The sequence below is a fragment of the Lissotriton helveticus genome, chromosome 1_1 (genome assembly GCF_964261635.1).
Source record: "Lissotriton helveticus chromosome 1_1, aLisHel1.1, whole genome shotgun sequence".
In the NCBI taxonomy this organism is placed as follows: Eukaryota; Metazoa; Chordata; class Amphibia; order Caudata; family Salamandridae; genus Lissotriton; species Lissotriton helveticus.
Window position 1 is genome coordinate 1,288,819,797 of NC_136057.1, and position 13,611 is coordinate 1,288,833,407.

General features: G+C 39.2%; 1 protein-coding gene across 1 annotated transcript in view; it reads right to left on the reverse strand.

Moving 5' to 3' along the window:
• The window catches only part of WASL (WASP like actin nucleation promoting factor), a 281,837-nt gene that overhangs the window by 72,268 nt on the left and 195,958 nt on the right, over positions 1-13,611 (reverse strand). Inside the window, exon 5 of the mRNA XM_078680931.1 lies at positions 4,686-4,709. Coding sequence (XP_078537057.1) covers positions 4,686-4,709 — 24 coding nt within the window. The remainder of the gene's footprint in view (positions 1-4,685; positions 4,710-13,611) is intronic.

Consider the following 13,611-nt stretch of genomic DNA (forward strand, 5'->3'; position numbering starts at 1 on the left):
AGGCTCTTGTCAATCTTGTGGGACAAAACAACAGGAAGCACCCACTCTGATCAGTCTACTTCCTCAATTATTTTCTATCTGATCAAACCTTCCAACATAACTTTCAATTCCTCTATAACATTCATGGACACACCTTGAAGCTTCTGTTTAACAGGAACTGCATTAGCCTTCACTTAGATTATGTGGCTAAAAACTACCAAATTTCCCAATGTCTCAACGAAAACTCTAGGGAACTGTTGGATCACACTATCCGTATTCTTGCCATCCGAAATGATCAAAACTGGATCTTTACTTCTCAGGTTGAAAATAATCCCAGCTTCCATTGGTCTTTCCAACCCAAACATTGACACCTTTAGTAGCCACATATAACTTTATTTGAGCTGCCCTGCCTTTAAACTCAATTCCCACTTCCTCATACCTCATGATTTATATTCTGGAACCATCACAGCTTTCAGCAATATTGTCAGACTCCTTTAGGAAGTCCAAACACACACTGTCTCCCAAACAGTGCACCCAATTGTCTTTTGTAACTATAGTTAAATTGCAGTGTAATTATAGTATATAACATCTACAACAGCATGTATATATAACACACCTCTCGATAAATCTGCAAAAACCTATGTAGGCTATGGCAAAACCGACTTGGGTTCGGAATGCCAATTCAGTGCAGATCCATGCTGGGGGAAGAAGTTAAAATGGGTAAAAATAAAAAATACATTATTCATTTTAGTTCCTGTAGGAATGTTTTCTCTTCGTTATAGCAAAAACCTCTGAGAGGAATAACACTAAACATGGTATGAAAGTAGACATTAGCTCGCAGGACTGTGTTTGCTCTTTTTGGTTTGCTGTAATCTGTTCAGTAATTTTTAAGAAATCACCATTGAGTCAGACAGGCATCAAAAAGTTACAATTTAGAGATTTCAATAGTTAAAATGGTGTTTTCGATTTTACTTCAACGTTTGATGAATCTGCACCAAACTTGGCAAATGCTTAGCATATGAAGACTACTCTTTGCATTTTTTACTTTCTGCAGATTCATTAGGCGAGGGCATGGAAGTTGGTTCACTAAAATGTCGGTGGTAGTGGAAGTGATATTCCATACCCTTTGACCATAATGATATCACAGCAAATTACAGCATATGAATTTGGAGCATGCATCTTCCAAGGAAGTAATGACACATTTCCTTAATAGTGATTAAATCACGATAATTGGCATCAGTGAAGTTCCAGAATAATTGCATGGTTAATATAACACCACAACTCAAACGTCTATGTCAGACACCACCTATTTTAGGGTGCTGACTTAATATTTTTAAGTGCAGGGGCGTAATGCTTGCCGTGAACTGTAGCCAGTGAGCAGAGGTGTGGGTTGTTGCACAAGAAAATATAAAACATTACATAATATAGAGCAATTTAAAGTACAATTATCACATATAGTTGCAAAAAATAATATAAAAAAATCACATTGGCTCTGAAAATGCACTCAGTAAATGTTAAACTTGTTTCATAGTATTCCTAGCCTATGACACCTGAATGTATGCAGGAGTTGACATACTTTGTTTTTCCAAAATGTGCTTTGGGTACCCCTCATACTTCAAAAATGACCTATATTGTGTAAGAGCCATTTTTTTCTCATAGGTGGTCCGCCATGGGTTTCTCCTTTATGTCAAAAATGAAACACAATATGGCAGTGCCAGGATTTTGTCATTAATGCCATCCATATAACGAGTGACCCTTACGTCAAAGATTATCTCTAATATGTGAGGGCCAGCATTTTGTCATGGTTGCTCATCATTCTGTGACAGCTCTAGGTTTTTTCCATGGGTGCACCATATCTCAAGAATTACCTCTAGTGTGGCAGTGCCAGTATTTTATCTTGAGTACTCATTATACCACAAATTGCCCCAAGTATTTTGCTACAGGTGTCTGTCATGCTCAGAATTGCCTCCAGTATGCCAGTGCCAGCATTTTCCCATGGGTGTGTCTTATATGGCAAGTATTACCTACAATATGTCAGTCAGTATTGTGTAACAGGTACCAATTACACTAAGAAATGACTTTCTTATCCTAGAGGCAGCATGGGTGCCTCTAGAAGATAAGAATTCTCTTCAGAATGCCATGTCCAATGGCAGACTTGCAGGCATAATACCACATTTAACTCACGCTCATTTGTGTTCACTCATTCATTCATTCTCACTCACTCACATTCTTACTCTCACCCCAACTCATTCATTCAATTTCACATTCAATCATTCATACTTACTCATTCACAATCTTACTCTAGCTCACTCATTTCCACTCAAGTACAATCAATGTCACTCACACTATCTAACACTCCCTCACACTATTTTTCAGTCATTTGCACTCTCTCACTCATGTTGAAAGTCTAATACATTACCTGTCACTGACTCCTATGAAATTTCACTCACACCTGTGCTTTCGCAAAGATGCACAATTGTACATAAACATTCTCTCACTCACAATCACATGCACAACATAAAATTTAAGGCACTTTTCTAACTTAACTTAGGGCCAGCAAAGGTCCCGTTCCTAGTCAACTGTGCTCCAGTTATTAAATACAAGAATAGTGACCAACAGTGTTAGTACAACTATAATGGACAGAAAACAAGGAAACGGTGGCACACAGTAGTGCAGGGGTTTCATGGAGCAAAAAACTCCTACATGCTGTTCAATTGGGAGTTAGTGCAGACAGTTAAGCAAGAGAGTGAAAAAAGTGTTAATTTGATAGTTGTGGCACTCAGATGATTTCACATGAAATTTGGCAAACATTTAGCAGGTTAGTGTTCTGTTGGTAGGTAAGCTTTTGTGCAGATCTATAAAGTGGGGCCAAATTAAGGAGAACGGGCAAAAATGTATTCATGCGATAATAATTTAGGTGCAGTTCACTGAAACTGCATGAAATATGGACGGCTGGTAGAAACCCTAAAGAAACAGTGCAGGAAGGATAGCCTTCTTGCACATCCAACAGTGTGCTGAGGGTGGGGAGTGACAAAGTTAAAGGCGGACAGCTCAAAAGAAATCTGACTGGCTAATAACTTCGACACAGTATAATGGATCTGTATAAAACTTCAGACACTTAGCAAGTTTACCTTACTATTGATATTTTGAGTTTCATGCAAATCTCGCAAGGGATTACTGTTTAAGGGGGTGCCACAAAAGTGTTCATTTGCTAATATATTAGAAGCCATTTAATGCACCTGAATGAAACGCTGTACATTGTTAGCTCGTTTAGCACAGTGGAAGGATCTCAGGTTTTTAAAGAGATCCGACAAGAGTGCAAGTTAAAGAGGGGTAAAGGTCTTTATGTACCTCAGCGTCCCGCCCAGGTGTGTAAACCCGGTCCACTCAATCACAAACCCTGTGGCAAAATTAGTTTTTAAATTAATTTATGTTTTAAAGGCATGAGGTTCTCTTAGGGATTTAAACCCCTCCACCCGCCCAATTCCAGCCACATGAGCCACTCAGTCAGGGGAATGCTCTCCCACTCCCTTTTTCGCTCTTCCAACCTGTTTAAAAGAAAAAAAAAAGCCCAAAGTCTTATAATGATAGTGGCAACTGAAAATTTGCAATCAAAGCCTTCTGGCATGCAGGCCCAACTTTGTGACTGCTGACCCGAAATAGACAACAGGAGGAACAATTTCTCTAAATGGGGAGAGCGGAGATTTACTTTTTAAATTTTGGCTCACCGACAGTCCGCAAACCCGGATATATAGACTGTCTGCCAATATACAGCTCAGATACCTAAATTTTTACCCTTTCAAGCCAACCTGGTACATTTCTGCACTGACAATTTTTCAAAAACTAGTGAATGATTAACAGCAAGCAGAGTGAAGGCATTAGCGGAGTAAAGTTCTAGTTACACACCAAGTTTGGTCTGGTATTTATTTCTGCAGCCGAAAGCAAATATTGCTAAGTCAGCTACAATGTGAAATGCTGCTTTTTTGACCCCCCCCCCCCAACACCCTTTTAATGTTTTGCCATTGAGGAAACTGCATGAAACCAACCCCCACCCTTTCACATGACAATGGTTGGGAAGTGATGGGATGCTGTCTGCCCTCTTCTACTTTTCACATCGGGGGAGAAGCATGATTGATGGCCACTTCTCACACGTTGATCAAGGGGAGATATGTTTTATGTACCACCATGCACAATGGTGGTGGGATTGTTCAAGTCTGACCCCACCCCGTTTTTTAAAAGGGCTGGGAAGCTATTGGTTTCCTTTAAGCTCTCATTTAGCACCCCACCAATCCTCTACATTTTACTCTCTTAAAAAAGGTGAAAACGAAACAAGTTTTCAGGCCGCAATGCTGTTTCATCAGTTGTTAACCAATTTTGATCTTCTTTTACACATGTGCTAAAAAAGATAAACAGAAAATGCAAAGCACCTTTTGCCTTGATGAACATTAATGAAAATCCCATCACAGAGAGAAGTCGATTTTGGGGAATGGGGCACTGGGGAAGGAGGAAAGGAGAATAATGATGATGAGAATGAGGCTGACCTTCCAAATCATGAATTGTATTTGCAAAAGGGCATCTTTGGTTGTGAACAGCTATGCATTTCCACAGTTTGAAATTAACAGAGGCAGGTTTACTCCCACAAGCTTTTACCTTGTTTTTGCTTCTGACTAATGTATCATACAGTAGAGATTTCAGACGAAACTTACCATTTACTGGTGCTTTCCTGCGTTCTGTTGAAAGAAATACGAGATGATTATAATTAATAATTATAAAGAGTTAATAACATAATTAACAATTTAATAAATCTAAAAACAATACACTTCGCTTTAAATTGAAGCTTTGTGAAAAGTGTACAAAGCAAATACCAAACATTTAGATTATGGAAAAGGGAACATCGTAGGCAGAATGAATCAACTTTGAATATAAAAATAGACTTTTCTTTTACTTATTTGGTGGAGGCATCCCCATATGCCATTCATCCTGAGAGTCGCCAGATTGTGACAATAACAATGAAAAGGTAAGTTCTCTTGACTGATGACACTGCTCTCAGCTACAGTTGGGCAAGAATACTAAACAATTTTTCTTGAAGGCTGCTGTGTAACAATGGCTCATGGATTCCGTGTTGTAACCCCATGCATGCATCACCAGTTAGGACGTCATAATTTCTCAACATTCTCTCACGGCGCTAAGGAGCAGTCTGTTGCATTTCATTTTTAAGGTCTGGCATGGGCCAAGCCCTTTGATTTTGCTAAAATGATATGTATAATATACTTATATAAAGGGGCTTTCAGCCACCCTTCTTTATCCACTGATCTATTCTTGTGCTAGTCACATTCTGCTTCTGCCCACTACAGCATGAGACAATGGGTCTGCCTACTTCAGCCACTGTGTATCTTCACTTTGAGTGACTGCCTCTGGCCCTTTCTCAAGGGGCACATCTGCACACACGCTAGTTATCTTTAGTGTGTTTTTTGTTTTTACTTAATTTTTGCTTTAATAGTGCCTTTCCTTGAAGAGCCTCATGTAATAGCAGGATGCTTTCTACCAGAAGAGAGTACAGGGTACATTCCAGCTTTATCATTCCCATCTCCTGCTTTTGTGAATTCCTTTTGAAGTGGCCTTTTTTAATCCAACTCCTGCTTTTTCCACACCATTGCAGCAGCTCACATTAACTCTGAATATAAGCTCTAGAGGGTGCTTTACTTTTGCAACCCTGTCTGTCATTCCTAGAGTCCTTTCTTTCCTTTTTAGGTCGAGCCTACAGCAGCCCATGCGCTGTTGCTTGACATTTAGTAAGGGGCCTTTTGGAAGTGCTACCCTGGCCTAAAGCTTGCGTGCATGTGGCCTAAAGCTTGCGTGCATGTGCGCGTGAACGCGCACATGCACAGATGTTTTTAAACTTTCGAGGCGCGTGTGCTTGTATTCACTCGTTTTGGCCAGAAGAGGGCAGTGATAATACACAGTACTCCACTGCAGGACTAATCTGGGCAAGTGAAAACAGCTTTAGTTACCCAGCCATACCTCCTGCAGAGCATGCTTTCCGGATGTTCGTAACTTATTTACAGGACCCTGCACTTTTGGGAGTGCAACTTTGTCTGCAACCCGACACCAAGTCAGCCACGGGCTCCATTATCACATTCAATCAACTTCTCCAAGGTAAGTAGAATAATTGTGCTTAATTTTTTCAACTTTTACATTTGCATTCAGTTGCAGTAAAATTACATTAATCTATGGCCACAGTGTTTTCACTCTTTCTCTCCGTCTTCCCATGTGAACTCGTTCCTTCGTTCTCTCTATCTCTCCCTTTCCCTATCCCTCTCTCTGTGCTGGTTCCCACTCCCATAGCAAACAAAGCTGTGCCATAAAATATAGTGCACTTTCACTTCGTGGTGTGAGTAATCTGTATGCAGAACCCACGAGATAAACTAAGCACTCCATTTAGGCGGTGATATACAAATATAATAATAGTGGCAATACCATCAAATGCCTGATTTGAGCAATTGGAACATGTCCTGCACCGGTACTGGCTTATTTAGTTACATGATATCATTATATTTGTTTGGCTCAACACCAGGGCTCATAAAAAGGAAGTGAGAATTACATTCACCTAAATGCCCTTAAAAATAAGTACATGTATTATCACGGCGACTACAGGATGTATTCACCTACTTAGTTTTTGTTAACAAAAAACAATTTTGTTTATGGGGTTGGTCTATGCCAAGTACAGCGGACAGAGATTATCTTATGAAAATACACTGAAACTGTAGTTGCATGTGTTTAGATCAGGCAGACATATCTTCAAATACCTAAAAAAATGGCTTAATAATCATTCTCAATCATGGCCTATGGATGTTTGCCATTGTACAAAGTCATATGACCATTTTACTGGCTGAGATGAGTTCACATTGTGAGGGGTATTTTTTCTTTGTTTTATATGGAAAAATGACTTTGTTTCTCGAGCTCTCAAAGCATTTTCAGCAATAGAGGCATTCCACATGCACCTCTGGTGCCAGGAGGGCTAGGGTGACAAGTCAACCAAATATGAGACACACCTGTCTGGCAGTTTAGTGCAGCAGATTTATTCATGTCACTTGCTATTCTGCAGTACCTACTGTCATAATCCAAGTGAACCTTTGAAAGAGCAGCGGAGATGAAACAGCCTGGTGACATATCAGGGACGCACACATATAAAAATTTAGTGGGGCTTGGATATATACATTCGCACCCGACGTTCACCTTTGCCTGGTCAATTGGGGTTAGCAAGTCAGTCACAAGCTAGCCATAGTTCTGACAGGCTGGTTGCTTAGAGTAAGTCACATGTCAAATACGCTTTTTAACAGGACATTTTTCTAGGCTATAAATGTTTCTACCCTCTCTCCTCTGCTATCTTTAGTGCCCTGAAAGCCTGATTAACGGCAAGTTAATACCTACTGTCACTGCTGTCCCTATCTAGAGTCTAAATGTCTTTGCTGCTAGTCTCTTAGCACTGGACTGTCTTTGCTACCGCTCTATAATGCCTGACTCTCACTACTTCAGCATCTTTGCACCCCTGTTTAACCTCGGACTGCTTCTTCAGTTAGCCTTTTGCTCTGTCTCACGCTGACGTCTCTAGCCCTTACTATCTCTAGCCCTGACTCTTTGCTCCGCAAGTCTTAATGGAAACTGGTAGTCGTGGTATAATAACCCTGCTTATTTATGTTGTGGCTTGCAGTAATACTGTTGCCCTGTTTGGCTTAATTGGAAATCGCTCTCCTAGCAAAGTTACCAGCTATTGTTTATTTTAGTTTGGGCAATAGATTTTTCTAAATGTAAATGTATGTGCTTTCCTTTACGAGCTGGTAACTTTTAAAGCTCCTGAAGACAAGCATTGGCATAGCCAATAGGTCTCGCCTTTGGGACCTTATTAGTATTTAGTTATCCAGAACAATATCATTGGTACAACAGCATCAACTGTTGCATGGCTAAACACTTATAAGGTCCCAAAGGCGAGACCTATTGGATATGCCAATGCTTGATGTTCTTGGCTTCTTTGCCTTTTCTTTATTGGTTCTATCTTTTGCTTTCTTGCTTCTATCTTTCCATTTTATTCCCTGTTTCTTTCGTGCTTCCATTTTTTAGGCCAAGCTTTCAAACCTCTTGTATACACCTTAGTATATACTTCTATACTTCTGTGTGGGTTTAACCTACACCCAATGCTTTCATGTGTTGGTTTCAGTGTCCTTTTACAATCCTTGGTTGCTAGTGGTCAGTCCAGCCTCTTTGTCCCTCCTTTTCTCTTTCCTTCCTCCCACAGAGTAGGGACTAAGTAATGTATTATTACACTATGTGTGTTTATCTGTTCTGTGGGGGACTTTTAAAAAAAACTTTCTTCCCTACTCTGTTACTGTTTGCAAGCATGCGGCTGACTTCCCCTTAGTCAAAGCAATGGAGCTGGTAAAGACCTGGTTTGGGCACTCCTCCTTTGAATGAGAAGTTGCTGTGGCAACTCTCCACTTTCAGAGGACTGTTTCTGGCCAGGACAGTGGTTGGTCTTCTCTAATCATCGGCAGAACCAGCATTCCTGGGTTTTTTGTTGCAGATTTATATGGCGCGAAGTAGACGGGAGGGTATTGGAGTGCTTTACATAAGCACCAGTGTAAAGTTGACTCCTTTTCAATAAAGTTCAAATCTTCTTTATTGATAACTCTGCTCTGAGAGATCATACAACAACATCCACATAACATGGATTCCTCATCAACTGTCCCCCCCATGAATATTCCGTACATTCCTTATTTATATTAATGATGCCCCTAGCATTCCAAACATGGAATGCTCCAACATAACACATCTTCCTCCTCACAAAAAAATAATAATAATAAAACTATATACAGTATAAGATAAAAGAAAATAATCTTATTCTAACAGATAATCTCTGAGTTTGTGAGGAGTATGAATAACTCTTCCAAATCTTCCCAATCTTCTTGAATCCGCACAAGTTTGTTGTCCACACAAATCTCCATTTCCTAGATCACTCTCCTCTTCTATTCCTCTTTCATCTTCCACCTCATCCTCCCACAACCATTCAAACATAGCTGTAGTTTCCCCAAAATCCTCCTCTTGTGCTTTTTTAATATTTCTACATTTTGTTATACGACTCAAATGCCAAACCCGACCATCACTAAGTCTGGCCGAATTCCTCAGGCATTCCACTACCTTACATGGTTTTGAAAATACACTTTCTCCTTTTGCTACTTTTCCCCACTTCTTAGTTTTTACCCAATCACCCACTACAAGTTCATCCATTCTTGTGACATGTTTTTTTATCAAAATTCCTTTTGTATACTTGTTGTGCCTTAATAATGTTCTCTTTGACATTCCTTGGTGGCCATTGAATATGTTTCGTACTCTCCATCCACCCTATATTATCTTTCGTAAAGGGCTCTCTACCTCTCATCATAACAAACAGACTCAAACCAGTGAGAGAGGGTGTGAGAAGATAACCCCATAACATTATTTTAAGTTCTACTTCCCAATTCTTCTTATTCTCACAAGCAATTTGGAGTATCCCCTTTATAACACGATTAAATCTTTCTACTGCGCCATTTCCCGCTGGATGATATACATACGTCAAACCATGTGTTATTCCATTCCTTTTTAAAAACTCCTCAACTTCTCACTGCTGTAAAATGCGTTCCATTATCACTAATCATTCTTTTAGGCAATCCTTCTCTCAAAAATACACCATTGAGAAAAGTTACTACAGTTTCTGCATCAGCTTTCTCCATCACGTCTAAGTCAACCCACTTACTAAAGTAGTCTATGAAAACTATAAAAACCTACTTTCTCCATTCTTGTTCCGAATTGGAACAAAAAAATCAATAGCAATCAAATCCCAAACCATTTCTGGACACAGCACAGGCGACAATTGTGGTCTCATTGTCGTTAAACTTTTGTCCGAATCAGCACATTCTTCGCACTCCCTCACAACCCTTTCCACCTCTATGTCTACACATGGCCACCAATATGAACCTTTAACCCTTTTCTTTGTCCTGACAATGCCAAAATGTCCTTCATGACATAAATCTACTATCTTTTTCCTCAAACTTCTTGGTGGTATCATTTTTCCTCCCCTTAACACAAATCCTGAATCTACACTCAACTCACTTCTTACCTCCCAAAACTCCTCTCTTCTGCTACATCAGGTTTCCTTTCATCCCAACCTTTCAAAACCCTATCTTTGATTTTCTCCATCAACTCATCGTTTCCATAATGCAAAAGCCATTCCTTCTTATCAATAGATTTGACAGTCTCTTCCTCCACAACGGCAATTTGATAGTCATCCCACTCACTCTTCGGTACCTCCTTAATCCGTAAAGGCATCCTACTCAAACAGTCTGCAATTTTATTTTGCACACCGTGAACATATTTGATCCTGTAGTTGTAATCCTGTAATCTCATTGAGAGTCTTGCTATTCTTGCTGAAGCTCTTATCATACCACTAGTAGTCAATAAATTCACCAAAGGCTTATGATCAGTTCTCACATCAAACTCATTCCCCCACAAATACGCTGTAAAATGTTCCATTCCCCACACACAACCTAAGGTCTCTCTTTCTATTACAAAATAAAGTTCTTCAGTTGGTGTTAAACTCCTTGACACAAATCCAATGATTCCTTTTCACCACTTTCATTCTGTGTCAAAACTGCACCCAAACCTTTTACACTGGCATCCACTGTTAATACACTCCTCAAATCTGGATCAAACCCCTTTATAGGTGTGGCATTGCATACTTCATTCTTCAAGATCTCAAAACTTTCCTTACATTTATCACTCCATACAAATGTACTCCTTTGGTTCAATAGTTGTCTCAAATCATAAGATTTTTCTGGAAAGTTCCGTACAAATTTGGAGTAATACTCCGTCAAACCTAGAAATGAACGGAGTTCATCCTTATTTCGAGGCTCTGGTGCTTCTCTCACTGCCTCTAACAATTCTTTCTTTGGCGATATACCATCAATACCAATATTATGTCCTAAATAGGCCACTTTTTGTTTAGCAAACTTGCAGTTATCATACTCTGCTGTTAGTCCTTTGTTCCTCAAAACATTGAATACTTCCCTTAATCTTTGATCGTGTGATTTCCTATTCTCCCCCATGACTAATATATCATCCTGAAAATATAATACACCTTGAATACCTCTCAAAATCTCCCTCCTAATCCTTTGGAATACTGCTGCCGCAGAGGCTAACCCAAACGGCATCCTAACATACTGGAAACATCCAAAAGGTGTAATAAATTATGTTATTTTCCTGCTTTCCTTATGTAATTCAACCTGATGGTATGCTGATGATAAATCAACCGTTGAAAACCATCTCATACCTTTCGTTCTTGCCAGTAACTCATTGATCTTTGGTAAGGGATACTTTTCTACTTGAATCTCTTTGTTCACAACTCTCAAATCTACACACAATCTGATCTTTCCATTCGATTTCCTGGCTACTACAATCGGAGACATCCACACAGATGACTCAATCCTCTCAATTATTCCTGATGTTTCCAATCTGATCAATTCTTTCTCTAATTCACTCCTTACCGCAAACGGAACATTCCTCACTTTATAATTCACTGGAACTGCATTTTCCTTCAACTTTATCTCATGTTTAAATACTTTAAGTACACCAATTTTCCCTGAAAAAACATCACTATACTCTTCTTTAATTTCATTCCTCAAATCATCACTCTCACCCAATACCATAACTTGTTCTCTAGCATTCGGATTCAGTATTATATCCAAACTTGCCTGATCTTTCTATCCTAAAACACTCGGTCCATAGTCAGCAACGTACATTCTTCCCTTCACCACTCTTCCTTTGAATTCAAATCTTACATCTCTACACCCCCCCATAGGAATGCTTTCCGCAGTGTAACTTCTTGGATTGATATCACTTTCCATTAACTCAACACCAATTTCCTTCTCAAATTTTTCCTTCCACATATCCAAATTCACAATAGTATATGGTGATCCCGAATCGGCTACCAATATTACTTTTACTCCCGCAACATCAATTTCACATTTTGGCTTACTTCTTCCCTTACTCTTAACATCTAATATGAAGTCTCTTATCATAAAAATGTCATCATCTTCCTCCGAATCTTCTTCTTTATCTCTTCCAATCCTTTCTCTTCCTTCTTTTGTCACATATTTTATCCTTGTAGTTTTATCTCTCCTGTAACAAACTCTTGCGTAGTGTCCAATTAAACCACATACCGTGCACTTCGGATTTCTTGCCCTACAGGCTTTACTATCAGCTAAACGTGTGTAGCTTCCACATCTGTAACATGCTAAATTGGTTTGATTTCCTCTCCTGTATTCACTTGTAATTGGTTGGAAATGTTTCCTCTCTGTTCTCTTTTCATTACTCTTTTCTTTTTTCTCTGCACCAACACTGCTTGCTCTTATAGTCTTCCTTACAACACATACTTCCTCTTTTCCTTTCTCATCATCCAAAGCTTCTTTCGCACATCTGACAGATACTTCAGCTTTTCTTACTACAGCCAGTACTTTATTCAGTGTTCCATCTCCCATAGTCCATAACCTTTCTTGTACTCTTTTGTTATTAGTGAGCATGATGATTTGATCTCTTATCAGTTCCTCTTCGATTTGTCCAAATCTACACTACTCCGCCATTTTTTTAAAAACACTTAAATAATCACCTATCTTCTCATTCTGCTCTTGTTTCCTCCTGAAAAACGTGTATCTGTCAATAGCTACGCATACTGTTGGTCCGTAATATCTTTCTAGGTCGTCCAATGCATTTTCATATTCGTTTGTTTCATCTTCACCTCTTTCTTTCTTTTGCATTTGATCATATTGTCCAATTCCTTCTGGTCCCAAAGAATGTAGTAAAATTCCTTTTTTAATTTCCGGTGTCATGTCATCATTTTTTATAGTAAACATGTAGTTCTTAAAATACACTTTACACTCTTGCCATCTAATTTTCGGTTCTCCAGGTTCTGCCATGAATGGTATTGGCGGTGTTAATGTGAAGGATTGTGCTGCACACATTTTCTCTTTTAATTGTGCCCATAATTACACCCTAACTACACAAGACAGTACCCTTGCTTGAACCCTATATGGACTTCATCAGAAAACCTAAAGATAGGGCCTTATATAACCAGTTTAGAATGGGAATTTTACCAGTCCGCGAACGCACCTCTAAATGGAAACCCCCACATCAGACGCTTGCCACCTGCCCGCACTGCATCACTGAACTGGAAACTATTCCACATGTTTTTTTTGTTTGCAGTGCCTATGATAAGCCCAGATCCAAATGGCTAAAACCAGTCTGTCGCCTACTTGAGACTAGAGGCTATGCCCCAGCGTTAAGAATCTTACAATCTGATCCTAATACAGTACTGGCCTGTGGGGTAGCTAAATTTCTTAGTTGGGCGTTGGTGATTAGATTTAAAGCTATGTGATGAACTTCTTCTTAGGCGATCCCCCGTTTTCTTTTTTTTTAACTAACTCAAAGCTGTAAATGGTTTAATGCTGTTTTATCTTGTCCTTTTAATTATTTATAATGTGTTTTACTACTAATGACAAATTAAAAAAATAAAAAAATATTATTATTATTTTTTTAATTAAAATTCTG